This window comes from Brassica oleracea, chromosome C1, assembly GCF_000695525.1.
Source record: "Brassica oleracea var. oleracea cultivar TO1000 chromosome C1, BOL, whole genome shotgun sequence".
In the NCBI taxonomy this organism is placed as follows: Eukaryota; Viridiplantae; Streptophyta; class Magnoliopsida; order Brassicales; family Brassicaceae; genus Brassica; species Brassica oleracea.
The window spans coordinates 5,387,704-5,405,420 of NC_027748.1; the positions used below are offsets into that span (position 1 = coordinate 5,387,704).

Genomic DNA, 17,717 nt, shown 5'->3' on the forward strand with positions numbered 1-17,717 from the left:
AAATAATCTGTTATGATAAACTATTTTTTTCTACACAAAAGTGGATATTTTCTACGGTTACCCTACATTTTTAGTATTTTATCTAATCTTTATATCATTATTTTCCTAACCAAACAGAAGTAGGGTTTCTATCATTCTAATTATTTCATTAAAATATATATTTAATTTTAAGTAATAATTGTGACTGTCTTTATCGCAATGATTAATCAAAATTTAAACATGCAATAAGGTCTTAATTTTTTATTTTGTTTAAAATCATAATAAATGTATGCAAGATTCATGAATCATGATACGTTTGTGCTTCAACAACAAAATAAACAAACCTAAACAAAATTACCAAATAATGAAAAACGATTAATTGTTTTATTGTACCGCCGTATTCATAAATAAAAAATACGACCAATGAAAATTAAGTGAAATTATTGATATAGTTATAAATTTATAATAGATAACTTATTGGTCGTTGACAAAAAAAAAAAAGATAACTTATTGGTCCCACTATTCTCATGTTGCTACATAAACGAGAACCAGCAAGAAGACGACCGACGACGACACATTTTTTTCCACCCTCACCTCATGAATAATCAACTATTCGTTCTTCTTTAAATTACCAAAAGTTATTTTCAAAACTCGAACCAAGAAGAAGAAGCTAGAAGGATTCTTATGTGATGGATCCATGTCCCTTTGTACGACTCACAATAGATTCTCTTGCTCTCAGACTACCTGAGACAGCGACCAACAAGCAAGTCGGCGGCGAAGTACATCCCTCCGCGACGCCTTGTTACTGCAAACTCCGGATCAAACATTTCCCTTCGCAGAGAGCGCTTCTCCCTCTCTCCTCCATCTCCGACGCTTCCTCTCCGCCGGACTCCTCAACTTCAGCTCCGGGATTCCACCTAGACGCCGACGCGATCCGAAGAGTTTCCGGTAAGAAGATCTCACTCAGAGTCTCTGTCTACGCCGGCCGTACGGGACACACTTGCGGCGTTGCCTCCGGGAAGCTTCTTGGGAGAGTGGAAGTAGCTGTGGATCTCGCGGCGGCGCTTTCAAGAACAGTCGCGTTCCATAATGGCTGGAAAAAACTAGGTGGAGACGGAGACAAACCGTCAGCTCGGTTACATTTATTGGTCCGTGCTGAACCGGATCCTCGGTTCGTGTTTCAATTTGGAGGTGAACCGGAATGTAGTCCCGTGGTTTACCAGATTCAAGGGAATATTAAACAGCCTGTCTTCAGCTGCAAGTTCAGTTCCGACCGTAACGGAAGATCTCGGTAAGAACCTTTTCCATCAAAAATGATTTATAATATTCAAATATTGTTCATAATTCTAGCAAATTTGTTATGTTTAGGTCTTTGCCGTCGGGTTTTACGTATAGTAGCAGAGGATGGATCACAAGAACATTGTCAGGTGACCAATGGGAGAAGAAACAAGCGAGGGAGAGAAAAGGTTGGATGATAACGATCCATGATTTGTCTGGATCTCCTGTAGCAGCTGCTTCCATGATCACTCCTTTTGTGGCGTCTCCAGGATCAGACCGTGTCTCTAGATCCAACCCAGGCGCGTGGCTTATCTTACGGCCACATGGGACTTGTGTCAGCAGCTGGAAACCTTGGGGACGGCTCGAGGCATGGCGTGAGAGAGGAGCCGTCGATGGATTGGGTTACAAGTTCGAGCTCGTGACGGATAACACCAGTACTAGCACCGGCGTTCCTATTGCTGAAGGTATTATATTAATCTTTATTACCATGTACTATATTTCTATCGTAAACATATAATAATGTTGGTTACATTGGGTCAGGTTAAGACCCATACCTGGCCCAGATTGTCCAATATCTATTTGGATCGCTATACATATCCAATACTTAAGAAGGAACTCAAATTAACTTGGGCAATATCCAAGTATTTGAACTCATTACTCAAAATATCTGAAGGTGACCAAGTGTTACTAGTTCAACCAAAAAACATCATCAATAAATTCTAACATAACAGAGTAATGCTTCTGACAACTAATACTACATGATATAGTTTTACACATAAAGAAATTACGGGTTTTGATCCAAAATCTCTTCCTAATCAAAAGAAAAATATCCAAAGTTATCTTAAAAGTATATACATTAGATGCACATGTTTGATTACTATGTACATATAAATACTGAACATTGTTCAGTCCCAGTTACTAAAATTAGTCCATATACTATTAATATTTTGAATAACAGTTTAAAAATCTGAATTTACCCTTAACAGGCACTATATGATTTGGTAACCTATACATATCACGGTATTATGATTTAGTAACCTACTTATAAAAAAAATATCACGGTATTGTGAGTCTTTAGTATATCTAATACTAATGGATATGTTAATCGGACAGGGACAATGAGCACAAAGCAAGGAGGAAAGTTTATTATCGACAGGAGAGTGAGTGGACAAGGAGAGTCGCCGGCAAGATCGTCTCCGGTGAAAGGGTTCGTGATGGGATCCAGCGTTGAAGGAGAAGGGAAAGTGAGCAAGCCCGTGGTGCACGTGGGAGCACAGCACGTGACTTGCATGGCAGACGCAGCTCTGTTTGTCGCTCTATCAGCTGCCGTTGACCTAAGCGTCGACGCGTGTCAGCTCTTCTCTCGTAAGCTCCGCAAGGAGCTTTGTCACGACGACCAAAGCTCCCTCTCATGAAGAAACCAGAAGACTTGATGACACATACAATTTGACTTAACAAAAACCGATCTACGAATGCTTAATTTCGGTTTTTATTGATTTTCTTGATCAATTTGATATGTGAAAATTCAAAATTGAAAGAAAGATGCGTAGACAACGATCTTTGTGTTGTCTGTATCATATTTATTTATTTATTTTGTGTTTCAGTTGTGTTGATTATTCATCAATTTCATTCTTTAATTATTATTATTTAAAAAATATTTGTGTCAAATATTATCTTCTTTTTTGTATAACGCTTTTTAACATCATCATATTTTATTAACCTGAAACAAAGTAGTCTTCATAACGGATATAAACATAAAACTCTAAAAAGGATGGTCAGATCAATTAGTTTTCACAAGGCTAGTTCGTACAAAAGTTTTTTTTATCCAGTGACATTGCTAATCGAAATTGGATTAAAATCGACTATTTACAAAATTTATGTAAATTGGGTTAGCATCAAGAATGATTTAAGTGTAACAATGTCGTAGAGTCAAGGCCCAAACTTGGATAACGGTTACTTTTAAACCTTATCTGAAAAGTGATGAAGATATTGACATAGTAAGAAATGCTATTGATAGAGAAATTAGACTGTGTAGATATTGAACATATTTTAAAATTAGACTGTGTAGATATTGACATAGTAAGAAAATCACGCTTTCTGATATATAGTCATAGTCAAATATATTATACTTGTTTTAGTATATATGCTTTGGATATTCTACCTTATGCGAATTTCTAAAAGAAAGAAAAAAAATCATTTCCACTTTTAAATAGTTGAATTTTAGGAGATATATAAAATACCATCATATATATAAACACAAACATAGAACACAAATTTTTATAGAAAATAAAATTAAAGCACATAGAAAATTCTCCTACTATCTCAAATTGACAAAATCTTAATTTTTGTTGTTCTGATATTGATCATGGCCAAATTATCGTGTTCGAATTTCTTCTTATTCATGTTTGTGTTTTCAGGTAATTTTATTTTTTCCATTCTGAATAATATCTAATGTTTACAATAATTACATGAAATATCTAAGCATGCACATATACACTACATCATATCATAACGTATATATTACTTGTATTTATAGTATTTGCGGTGGCTCAGGAAACTAAGGGAAATCAATTATGTACTAAGATCATCGATGAACAAAATTATTGCGAGGGTACGGATTGTCGTCTAGCATGTTATACGGGGTACAATGGAGTTGGAAAATGTCTTACAAATTCCAAAGCTGGTGGAAAACTTAGTTGTTTTTGTACTTATAATTGCTAGAAAAGAAAAATTTTAAATAAAAATATTGTATAACTACATAAGTCTTTAATCCATATGAATAAAAAATGAGAATTTCTTCAAGCTTTCTAATGATGGAAAGTAAATTTTGCTTGATTTGTTCTGCATATTGTTGCTCTTGTTAAATCATATATAACCTAGTTCTTCCGTTTAGGTATGTTCGCCGGATCTGTAACCTCCGATATGCCCATCTTTAGGGTTGAAATTAATGGAATATATTAATTAAAAAAAAATTTGGAACAAGAAAATTCAGAATATTTCTGTCACGTTGTTATTATTTGGACTATGCCACAACGAGGACCGATAGAATTTATTTTTTTTTTATTATAGAACTAACACATAATTGATGGTCTTAGACTCTTGATTTTTAAAGATGTTGATGGTATGTAATATGTTACTATCAACATATAAATTAAAAAAAAAAAACACTACGGTTTATTATAAACAATACTTGGCTGTTGAAAATCTGCAAGTGAATTTAAAGTGTCAACAGCTATAAAAGCTTGTTTACCAATCTACTACTAGTTTATGCACATATAGTCAGACATAGGGAGAATTGCCAAGTGTAACTCAAAACTTGGAGTCAAATCCAAAACAATACCCCAACTTGGGTCAAAGGCAAAAGTAACCTAAAAGGCTATTGAAATTACAACTATCCCCTTGTGACCAAACAAAAAAACGGATTTTTTTTTACGTTTCTACCCCTCGCAAGTCGTCTGTTTAGACGACTTGAAAATAAGTCGTCCAGACGACTTAACTGAAAGTCGTCTGGACAGTTAGTCTTAAACATAATTTAAAAATTTTGTAAAAAATATTTTGATAAGTGAAAAATGGGAATTATGTAATTAACATATGTCTTAGGAGGTATAAATTAAGATATAACAAATTTCAATTGTTTTCAGCATAGATGAGTGAAAGTAGTGAGTCATGATATTCTTTAGTTTATGTTTCATCAACATATGTTGTAGTATTGTATGTGTTCTTAGGGTTAGATTTTGGAAAGCATTAAAACCGTTTTTGAAAATTTTTAAAATTACTTATGCGTGTTCATTTCTGTGTATAGTAAACACTATTTAAGTATAATTTGATTTTATAACGTGGTTAGTTAGTTAATCTAGTCATTTTAGTTTAGGGGTTCATTTTAGGGTCTAGGACGACTTAATATTTTGTCGTCTGAAAACAGACGACTAAATATTAAGTCGTCTGTTGTACATTATCAGCCAGAATAAGTCGTCTAAACCGGACCAAACCTTAAAGTTTACCAATGTAATTTTAAAGCTAACCGGATTATTTACCCAATATATAAGGTGATTTTTATTTTTTTTGTTTCATTTTTCGCGAAATTCAGAAACCCTAACAGTTCTCCCTCTCAAAGGCGATTTCGAATTCCCACGATTTCCGAACAAACCATCGTTCTCAACATCGGCTATCTATCTCACTTCATTCTCACCGTTGTCGCCGCAGCTTCTTCTAACCCTAGCCGCGCCGATTCCTCTAAACCCTAGCGCCGCCGATTCCACTATTTCCGAACAAACCGTCGCCCTCGCCACCGTGGTCACCAACGTTCTAAACACTAGCGCCGCCGCTTCTTCTAAACCCTAGCGCCGCCGCTTCTTCTCTGTAAACCTTAGCGCCGTTTCTCTGTAAACCCTAACGCCGCTAAGTCATCAATCTCGAGGAAAAGATGAACATAAAACGTTGTCTCTATCAATTTACTCATTCTCACCGTTTCACGTTTATTTTTTCAGATCTATAACCGCAATGACGAGTACTCCAACTCCTTCTGCGACTGGAAGACTTGTAAGTAATTTAAGTCGTCTACTAAGTCGTCTGGACTTATATTGTTGTCTTTGATTATTTTGCAGACAAAAAGGATGGATATTCCAGAACTCCCCCGTAGGTTATACACATCAGGGGAAGAACCAGAAGCCCACAATAGCATTTCGTATCATACGGATAACAGCAAGTTGCATACTGCTCTTAGGAAAGCTCTTACTGATGACGAATTTGAAGAGCTCAAGGAGTCGAGTTTGGGAGTTTTCATCAAGTTCAAGGAGCAGGGATTTGGTTGGGCTTCAAGGCTGGTTCACTACATGCTCAGTTTCAAGCTGGACATTAAGAAGAAGTATGAGATGTGGTCTCTCGTTGGTCCAGAACCTTTGAGGTTTTCACTGTTAGAGTTTGAAAACCTCACTGGTCTAAACTGCGAGTACATCGAGGACCTTGAGACACCAAAATGTGACGTTACCCCAGAGATGGTTTCTTTCTGGGGGATGCTGGGAGTTCATCTGGAAGCTGGGCCAACTACTGATCAGATAATAGCAGCACTGAAGAGATGCGGGGATTGGTCCAGGGAAGATCGCAAGCGGCTCGCGTACCTCTCCATCTTCACTGGATTCATTGAAGGGAGAAAGTTTTCAACCGCTACACGATCTACTCTGGCAAGGCTAGTGATGGATTTAGAACGGTTTGAGAATTATCCATGGGGGAGAGTCGCGTTTAAGGTGCTGATGGACTCTTTGTGGAACAAAGAAATTGCTGGCTGTTACACCGTGGATGGGTTTATACAAGTTCTTCAGGTCTAGACGTACACAGCTATGCCGGAATTGGGTGCTAGTATTGGTGGTCCCAGAGCAGACAGTCCGTCTCCACCGATACTGGCTTACGAGGGCAGCAGAGGCCGCAGATCAATGAAAGCTGCTATCTTGAGTCAGGTATTTACTTCAATCCAAAAGACTGCGCAGACGACTTATTATAAGTCGTCTGGAAAGTCTTCCATCTGGACGACTTATTAGACGACTTATAATAAGGCGTCTGGAAAGTCTTCCCAGCTGGACGACTTATCGGACGACTTAATTAAGTCGTCTGGAAAGTCTTCCATCTGGACGACTTATTAGACGACTTATAATAAGGCGTCTGGAAAGTCTTCCCAGCTGGACGACTTATCGGACGACTTAATTAAGTCGTCTGGAAAGTCTTCCATCTGGACGACTTATTAGACGACTTATAATAAGGCGTCTGGAAAGTCTTCCCAGCTGGACGACTTATCGGACGACTTAATTAAGTCGTCTGGAAAGTCTTCCATCTGGACGACTTATTAGACGACTTATAATAAGGCGTCTGGAAAGTCTTCCCAGCTGGACGACTTATCGGACGACTTAATTAAGTCGTCTGGAAAGTCTTCCATCTGGACGACTTATTAGACGACTTATAATAAGGCGTCTGGAAAGTCTTCCCAGCTGGACGACTTATCGGACGACTTAATTAAGTCGTCTGGAAAGTCTTCCATCTGGACGACTTATTAGACGACTTATAATAAGGCGTCTGGAAAGTCTTCCCAGCTGGACGACTTATCGGACGACTTAATTAAGTCGTCTGGAAAGTCTTCCATCTGGACGACTTATTAGACGACTTATAATAAGGCGTCTGGAAAGTCTTCCCAGCTGGACGACTTATCGGACGACTTAATTAAGTCGTCTGGAAAGTCTTCCATCTGGACGACTTATTAGACGACTTATAATAAGGCGTCTGGAAAGTCTTCCCAGCTGGACGACTTATCGGACGACTTAATTAAGTCGTCTGGAAAGTCTTCCATCTGGACGACTTATTAGACGACTTATAATAAGGCGTCTGGAAAGTCTTCCCAGCTGGACGACTTATCGGACGACTTAATTAAGTCGTCTGGAAAGTCTTCCATCTGGACGACTTATTAGACGACTTATAATAAGGCGTCTGGAAAGTCTTCCCAGCTGGACGACTTATCGGACGACTTAATTAAGTCGTCTGGAAAGTCTTCCATCTGGACGACTTATTAGACGACTTATAATAAGGCGTCTGGAAAGTCTTCCCAGCTGGACGACTTATCGGACGACTTAATTAAGTCGTCTGGAAAGTCTTCCATCTGGACGACTTATTAGACGACTTATAATAAGGCGTCTGGAAAGTCTTCCCAGCTGGACGACTTATCGGACGACTTAATTAAGTCGTCTGGAAAGTCTTCCATCTGGACGACTTATTAGACGACTTATAATAAGGCGTCTGGAAAGTCTTCCCAGCTGGACGACTTATCGGACGACTTAATTAAGTCGTCTGGAAAGTCTTCCATCTGGACGACTTATTAGACGACTTATAATAAGGCGTCTGGAAAGTCTTCCCAGCTGGACGACTTATCGGACGACTTAATTAAGTCGTCTGGAAAGTCTTCCATCTGGACGACTTATTAGACGACTTATAATAAGGCGTCTGGAAAGTCTTCCCAGCTGGACGACTTATCGGACGACTTAATTAAGTCGTCTGGAAAGTCTTCCATCTGGACGACTTATTAGACGACTTATAATAAGGCGTCTGGAAAGTCTTCCCAGCTGGACGACTTATCGGACGACTTAATTAAGTCGTCTGGAAAGTCTTCCATCTGGACGACTTATTAGACGACTTATAATAAGGCGTCTGGAAAGTCTTCCCAGCTGGACGACTTATCGGACGACTTAATTAAGTCGTCTGGAAAGTCTTCCATCTGGACGACTTATTAGACGACTTATAATAAGGCGTCTGGAAAGTCTTCCCAGCTGGACGACTTATCGGACGACTTAATTAAGTCGTCTGGAAAGTCTTCCATCTGGACGACTTATTAGACGACTTATAATAAGGCGTCTGGAAAGTCTTCCCAGCTGGACGACTTATCGGACGACTTAATTAAGTCGTCTGGAAAGTCTTCCATCTGGACGACTTATTAGACGACTTATAATAAGGCGTCTGGAAAGTCTTCCCAGCTGGACGACTTATCGGACGACTTAATTAAGTCGTCTGGAAAGTCTTCCATCTGGACGACTTATTAGACGACTTATAATAAGGCGTCTGGAAAGTCTTCCCAGCTGGACGACTTATCGGACGACTTAATTAAGTCGTCTGGAAAGTCTTCCATCTGGACGACTTATTAGACGACTTATAATAAGGCGTCTGGAAAGTCTTCCCAGCTGGACGACTTATCGGACGACTTAATTAAGTCGTCTGGAAAGTCTTCCATCTGGACGACTTATTAGACGACTTATAATAAGGCGTCTGGAAAGTCTTCCCAGCTGGACGACTTATCGGACGACTTAATTAAGTCGTCTGGAAAGTCTTCCATCTGGACGACTTATTAGACGACTTATAATAAGGCGTCTGGAAAGTCTTCCCAGCTGGACGACTTATCGGACGACTTAATTAAGTCGTCTGGAAAGTCTTCCATCTGGACGACTTATTAGACGACTTATAATAAGGCGTCTGGAAAGTCTTCCCAGCTGGACGACTTATCGGACGACTTAATTAAGTCGTCTGGAAAGTCTTCCATCTGGACGACTTATTAGACGACTTATAATAAGGCGTCTGGAAAGTCTTCCCAGCTGGACGACTTATCGGACGACTTAATTAAGTCGTCTGGAAAGTCTTCCATCTGGACGACTTATTAGACGACTTATAATAAGGCGTCTGGAAAGTCTTCCCAGCTGGACGACTTATCGGACGACTTAATTAAGTCGTCTGGAAAGTCTTCCATCTGGACGACTTATTAGACGACTTATAATAAGGCGTCTGGAAAGTCTTCCCAGCTGGACGACTTATCGGACGACTTAATTAAGTCGTCTGGAAAGTCTTCCATCTGGACGACTTATTAGACGACTTATAATAAGGCGTCTGGAAAGTCTTCCCAGCTGGACGACTTATCGGACGACTTAATTAAGTCGTCTGGAAAGTCTTCCATCTGGACGACTTATTAGACGACTTATAATAAGGCGTCTGGAAAGTCTTCCCAGCTGGACGACTTATCGGACGACTTAATTAAGTCGTCTGGAAAGTCTTCCATCTGGACGACTTATTAGACGACTTATAATAAGGCGTCTGGAAAGTCTTCCCAGCTGGACGACTTATCGGACGACTTAATTAAGTCGTCTGGAAAGTCTTCCATCTGGACGACTTATTAGACGACTTATAATAAGGCGTCTGGAAAGTCTTCCCAGCTGGACGACTTATCGGACGACTTAATTAAGTCGTCTGGAAAGTCTTCCATCTGGACGACTTATTAGACGACTTATAATAAGGCGTCTGGAAAGTCTTCCCAGCTGGACGACTTATCGGACGACTTAATTAAGTCGTCTGGAAAGTCTTCCATCTGGACGACTTATTAGACGACTTATAATAAGGCGTCTGGAAAGTCTTCCCAGCTGGACGACTTATCGGACGACTTAATTAAGTCGTCTGGAAAGTCTTCCATCTGGACGACTTATTAGACGACTTATAATAAGGCGTCTGGAAAGTCTTCCCAGCTGGACGACTTATCGGACGACTTAATTAAGTCGTCTGGAAAGTCTTCCATCTGGACGACTTATTAGACGACTTATAATAAGGCGTCTGGAAAGTCTTCCCAGCTGGACGACTTATCGGACGACTTAATTAAGTCGTCTGGAAAGTCTTCCATCTGGACGACTTATTAGACGACTTATAATAAGGCGTCTGGAAAGTCTTCCCAGCTGGACGACATATGAACCGGTTTCATGTTCTTAGTTTTTTTCCTCATGCAATAACATAAACTGGTTCATACGTCGAGTCAACGAAAAAATTATTCTATTTATAGAGTAAACTTATTTTTTACTAAAATAAAATTTAAAGTAAATATGTTTAATGATATTCTATTTTCACTATATAATAGAGCGAAAAAATAAAAGTCATTAGCTCAACTTGAAAGGATCTTTGCCATTGTGTTAGAGATTCCCGATTCGAATAACCGCTGGGATGAAACTAATATTACATGTTGTGGTTTCGGACCTCGAAAGATTATGGGCTTCGGTTCCGAACCTTCTGCTATTAAAAAAAAAAAGTAAAAACATGAGTTTATTCTATAGATAGAGTTATTTTTTTATTTTTTGTTCATCATCCTATTTTTTCTTATAAAATATAATACAATTGGAATAGAACTCAAATTTATTATAGAATTAATCTAATTTACAAGAAAAATAGAATTTTTTAATAAGAAAATAGAGTAAATCATTGGAAATGATTGCCCTTTGGTTAATGTGAAGGTCACGAAAATCAAGGGAAAGTAGCTGCAAAGTACAAATTAGAACATCGATCAAGAATGATTAATCTCTATGGAAATATTTGCATCAATAGAGTGACCTGCAAGGTTTTTCTTTGGTCGACTGTTCTTTCGAAATCCCAAAGCTCCCTCTCATGAAGAAACCAGAAGACAATGACACATACACTTTGACTTAACAAAAACCAATCTACGATTACTTTGATGCTTAATTTCGGTTTTTATTGATTTTCTTGATCAATTTGATATGTGGAAATTCAAAATTGAAAGAAAGATGTATAGACAACGATCTTGTGTTGTCTGTATCATATTTATTTATTTATTTATTTTGTGTTTCAGCTGTGTTGATTATTCATCAATCTCATTATTTAATTATTATTACTAGATTTTGATCCGCGCCTCGAAGCGCGGGATTTTTTTTTGACAAATTTATTAATCTGTCTGTTTGTTCACTAATATTTTTATGCATGTGTGTCCGACTTTCGTTTCGGTTCCAGATCGTTTTTGTTTTGTTTTTGTTTAGTTATGGTTTCATGGTTTTCGGTTTTTTTAGTTCAAGAAATATATGATCCGTTTGGTTATTTATGAAATTGAATTTGGTTTTGGTTTGGTTATTTTTGTTTTCAATATGGTTTTGATGGCAATGTTAAGAACATGATAAATTTTTGAGTTCAGTTTGGTTTTGGTTAGGTTTCAATTCTTTGGATAATTTCAAATAATTTGGATAAAATCACGTTTTGAAATTTTTGGATAAAAGTACCAGATAACTTGGATAGATTTAAATATTTCAGATAAAAATATTCATGTGATTCGATTCAATCGAATAATTATGATAATTTTAACTATTTCAGAAAAAAAGTAATAGGGTAATCATGTTTTTGACTAATTCAGTTTATAAGTACTATTTTAGGATATTTGATAATACGAAACTGAATACAAAGCATATTTTTTAGGTATATAAGTTATATTTTAAATATTTGGTTCTCGGTTTGGTTCCAATTGTAGTGTCTGAGATATAGTAACCATTCAGATATATGTGAACATTGATTCGATTTTGATTGCGTTTTCTTTTTGTTTGTTTTGTTTTTTTTTGTTCTGTTTCAGTTAGGTTTTCGGTCCTCGACTAATATGTCAAAGCCTAAATTTTTTTGTATAATTTGTCTTGTATTTAGTAAATAACTATTTTAAACTTTTTAATGCTAGATTTTAAATAGACGAAAGTATTATGACTGGTCATATTAAAACTGTTGCAAATATTCACTTAATAAATATATTCTAAGTATTTTGATGTTTGTAAATATGATTTTTTAATTCTATTTCACTGAATTACCATCAATATATTACTATGTAAATATGTTTTTATATACTGGAAATATTTAGTGGATAGTGAGAATTTAGAGAATTGTTTTGAAGTTGTTACATATTTGTTAAGTTTCCATAATCTATGTTAAAACAATATTTGAGTTTTAATATTAAAGATTTCAATAGTCGTTTAATACTTAGACCCTAAAACAGAGCACCCTTACAATGGTTAATGAAAAGAAAATCTTTGATGAATATTTGTTGAGTGTCACAATTTTTATAAACAAAATACCAGCCTTGTTTCCCATTTATGCACTTCGTGGTAAAGACTATAGAATCAAATTCCAACTCTTTGATTTGTAACCAACGAACGACTACATTATATGTTAACATCGTAACACTCCTAGCAATCATAAAGGCAACTTTATTCACGCCTCTTGAAACAGACTGCAGCTCCCAACCACCTATATTCTTCAGGACACTTTGAAGTTCACATCCATATTCTCTGAAAGCCATATGCAAACATATTAGAACCGTTAATGAATAAGATATTGTTATTGTGCTCTAACAAATTTAATCTAAACCTGAGACCATCACCAATCGACTAACATTACAAACTTGTGATGTCTGGTAAGGAGAAAGTAGATATCCAAATCTAAATTAAAAGCCAAACCAACAGAATCCTGAAATTATATAAACCGCAAATCTGTGATTTATTTTTCATTCTCACAACCAATGCTATCAAATTCATAAACCAAAAAAGATGACCAAGACACCCAAAATCCCATCTATGAGTTTCAGTAACCGGCTGTAACTCCAAGCCCACTACTCCTACCTGATGTATCCTCTTTTTCAATCGAGAATTTCTCAAAGTTGTGTACCGTTGGATCCCAGAAGCAATCACACGATCTATATGTTTGTCCGTTTTCTTCTGTCATCCCCAGAAAATACCAACCATCCAAAACCATATTGCATACCTTCTCTTTCCAACAAACTCCATTCAATAAGCAGTCAGATAGCATATCCTTGGAACTCTGTTTTGTCCTAAAATTAAACCAGACTGGAGTGGAATCGAAGAAGATTGTTCCGAAATCACCCATTAGACCCATACACCCATCAACACCAGAATAAAAAAAACCTCATCGATGCTTACAGAAAGAACTGACATCGAAACCGTATAGATTGAGACTCACCATAAATTGAAACCAAAATCCAGAGATCCCAAAGAAGTCGCCATCGCCATCGCCATTGCCATCGCCATTGCCTAATTTCAATGTACCGTTTATTATGTATTAATTAATAGAGGTTATTAATATATTAACTATAATTAAATAAAAACATTGGTTTTAAATTAAGCTAGTGGCAGTTGTAAATATCGTTGAAACACAAGGGTACCTTAAAAAATAAGCCTTCTGTTTTAATAGTATTGATTTTAAAAATATTTGTGTCAAATATTATCTTCTTTTTTGTATAATGCTTTTTATCATCATCATATTTTATTAACCTGAAACAAAGTAGTCTTCATAACGGATAGAAACATAAAACACTGGTCAGATCAATTAGTTTTCACAAGGCTAGTTCTTACAAAAGTTTTTTTTTATTTTATCCAGTGACATTGCTAATCGAAATTGGATTAAAATCGACTATTTACAAAATTTATGTAAATTGGGTTAGCATCAAGAATGATTTAACTGTAACAATGTCGTAGAGCTCAAGGCCCAAACTTGGATAACGGTCACTTTTAAACCTTCTCTGAAAGTGAAGCTATGAAGGCCCAAGATCTTCGGCCATACTAATATATAAGCTTAGCAACTGTAAACGCAACTGCAAATACTGTTGTTTTTCCCCCGATACAAATGCCAGTCCCCTTGTAGTTCTGAATACAAGGTGCTTGGCATTCTTGAAAACTGCATGGTTTGTTAAGCTTCAAGGTCACATTACATGTTCTTATATCAGTTCCATTTGAACTTGGCAAAGCCAAAAAAGCTAAAAACAAACAAAATTTAAAAAGAGCATAAAAGTAGATTTAAGTGTATATATTTGCATAAACGTACGAGCGTTTATGCTATTTTAAAATGATTAGTTTTAAAGTATCTAAATCTAGAACTCTAATAAAATGTATGATAGATGTTAAGTGATATATTATCGTATATCTAATCAACTATTCTTCTACCTATCTAATCATATTTGAATCATATTTTTATTGTGGACCCAAAATAATTGTCTCAATGGTTTTCTTATAAATCATTCTGCTTAAAGGATCTAGACGCATCACATTTAAGAATTACTATTTGATTTTATAACTTCTTGCTTAATAAAACACAAGAGGTGTACTAATTCCTACCTGCGAGAACAAACATGGAGATTCAGATGAACAGATACGAACAAAACAGTTTTGTCAATGTCATGACAACAATTAGAGAGGATTATGGATATAGTGTTTGTTTGTTTGGAGAGAATGGATAGAGAAATAACTTTGCTACGAGGTAATAATCCGCGCTGTGCGCATAGAAAAATAATTGATTAGATTATTTATTTTACGTTGTAATAAGAGATTTGTCTTATAGCTTTTCAAGAGATGGACATTCGGATTTAGTTGATCTATTCGGATTTTTAGAGTTAGAAATTTAAATATGATTCGGATATTTACTAATTTTGGTTTGAATTTGGTTTGATTTGGTTCGAATCATTACATGTTCGGTTCGGGTTAAAATATAATAAATTTTTTAACAAAAATTCAAATATGCTTAATCCTCAAAATCCGAAAATAAAGATAATATAAAACATAAAGTTTGAATAATGAAAAAAACAAAAAAATGAATAATGTAAGACTAAATACTTAAATTTACATAAAAAAATTGTGTAGTTTAACTATTTAGATGGATAAAAAAAATATTTTCTGTATTTTGAACATTTTTTATTATTTTGGACATTTTCATATTATTAAATATCTAGTAGATATAAAATTTAAAATAATTATTATATTTAACTATATAATTGTAGTTTAGATATTTTTGGTATTCAAAATATTTCAGTTTGGATAGGATACGAGTCTGGTTATTCGGATATTAAACTTTTAGATCCATTTGAGTACCTAACGAGTTTTAGTTTGTGTTTAGTATTACTTTCAAATCAAGTTCCGTTTGGTATTTCGGATTCAAATATTTTACCCTGACTTACTTCTTCTACTAATATAAAGAAAAATAAATAAATGTAAAACAAATATGCTGAGTTTATTTTACTTACATAATTATTGAACTATACGTTGAGAATACCAATAAAAATGGTTGGGTGTCTTGTCAATATTGTTGGGCATGTTCCAAAATTAACGTAGTCTATAACCAATAATATGGAATTTCGTATGAAATTTTGTGGTAAATATAATAAAAACACGATACAATCGAGTGAAATGGGTTGGAATTGCATCAAAAATAATGTGATCTCTTCACACCGTACATGAATTCTGTTTTTCAATCAATTTCGCGAGTTTTTTTTTTGTTTTAAGCTTTTCTGATTTCTGATTTTTTGTAACGATCTGATTATGTTTCTAATTCTTGGTTTGATATGAAAACTCTATAAAAAAAACAATACTTGGCTAAACTAAAGATCTAACTATGTGTGTGGTGTTTTTCACCTTAGTTTCTTTAATTCATAACCAATCACAATTATTTTTTTTGCTTTTGTATGCATAAATCTTAACCATGGCCAAGTTCAGTAAGATGCAAAACTTTTAATTTCTAAAAACATTCTCATTTTGACATTTTAGTTGATGCGAACCTTAATGATTTTGTAATTTATTTCTTTCAACAACGATTTTATTCAGTACTTGCCTGAAAAGAATTTTAATTCACTAATACAAAGGTTAAAAATGCGGAAACTAAAAATGAGTTGATTAAAAAAATTAGTGTTTGAACTCATTAAATTGTTTGCAATAGACTTAAGAAAATTAGTGTGTGAACGTATTATCTGTTAAATGACTGTGAGACCGATACGTAAACGTAGGCCCAGGGCATAAAATCCAGAACCCGAAATCCGAACCGAACCCGAACCGAAAAACTCGATTTGTTATCTGATCCGAAATATAAAAATACCTGAACAGATCTTGTTGGGTGGTACAAAAAATATTCGAATCCGAACGAGTAACCCGAAAATCCGAAATTAATAGTCAATATAAATATTTTGAAATATATATAAGTATTTCAATTATTAAATTTAATATTTGTGGTAATATGATAATAAATATTAAAATTTTAATAAATGGTTTATGTGTGATAGATTAATTTTTATTTAATTTAGATGCTTTTTTTTATGTTTTGGTTCAAAAATTTTGTTTTTTACTTCGGTTATATCGAACCGAATCGATATAACCCGAATCCGTACGATATATGATTACTTTATGCGTTTTAGGACGCAATACAATTTTGAACCGAATCCGAAGTGTTATTATCCGAACCCGACCCGTATTAATAAAATTTTAGTATGGGACCTAGGAGCGTAAACCCGAAAACCCGAAAACCCGAAAACCCAGGTCGCAATACAATTTTGAACCGAATCCGAAGTGTTATTATCCGAACCCGATCCGTACTAATAAAATTTTAGTATGAGACCTAGAAGCGTAAACCCGAAAACCCGAAACCCCGAAAAACCCGATCCGAACACCAACGAGTACCCAAACGCCCAGGCCTACGTAAACGTTCTAAAGTTGAAATGATTATGAAACTGACACGTGTTAATATGTGTATGAACACATTTATTGCAAATGTTTCTCTATTAATATATAGAAGATTGAGAGAAATTCTTTCCGGGAAACATATTTTAAAATTATAATGTGAAGGTATTGGCATAGTAAGAAAATCACGCTTTATGATATATAGTCATAGTCAAATATATTATACTTGTTTTAGTATATATGCTTGGGATATTATTCTACCTTATGTGAATTTCAAAAATAAAGAAAAAATCATTTCCACTTTTAAATAGTTTAATTTGAGGAGATATATAAAATACCACTATATATATATACAAAAACATAGAATACAACTTTTTATAGAAAATAAAATCAAAGCAAATAAAAAATTCTCCTATTATCTCAAATTGACAAAATCTTAATTTTTGTTGTTCTGATATTGATCATGGCCAAGTTATCGTGTTCGTATTTCTTCTTATTCATGTTTGTGTTTTCAGGTAATTTTATTTTTTCCATTCTCAATAATATCTAATTTTTACAATAATTACATGAAATATCTAAGAACTAGGTAATAACCCGCGCCTTGCGCGGAATGTGATTATTAGTTTCGTTATTTTTAATAAAAAGACATTAAATATGTTTAATCTGGATATTGGTTCGATTTTA

At 35.3% G+C, this 17,717-nt stretch overlaps 1 protein-coding gene and 1 long non-coding RNA gene across 2 annotated transcripts; one reads left to right on the forward strand and one right to left on the reverse strand.

The window, feature by feature from the left end:
* The first annotated feature begins 455 nt into the window (after nucleotides 1-455).
* LOC106324911 lies at nucleotides 456-2,860 on the forward strand. Its single transcript, XM_013762920.1, has 3 exons — nucleotides 456-1,270; nucleotides 1,348-1,721; nucleotides 2,371-2,860. Exons 1-3 carry the CDS (start codon nucleotides 669-671, stop codon nucleotides 2,670-2,672), a joined length of 1,278 nt encoding a protein of 425 aa, XP_013618374.1. The 5' UTR covers nucleotides 456-668; the 3' UTR covers nucleotides 2,673-2,860.
* A 9,869-nt stretch (nucleotides 2,861-12,729) lies between these two features.
* On the reverse strand, nucleotides 12,730-13,675 carry LOC106298211. Its single transcript, XR_001261458.1, has 3 exons — nucleotides 13,558-13,675; nucleotides 13,200-13,424; nucleotides 12,730-12,869 (listed from the first exon to the last, which is right to left on the reverse strand). It is a non-coding gene; the product is annotated as an uncharacterized LOC106298211 (long non-coding RNA).
* Between the last annotated feature and the right edge of the window lie 4,042 nt (nucleotides 13,676-17,717).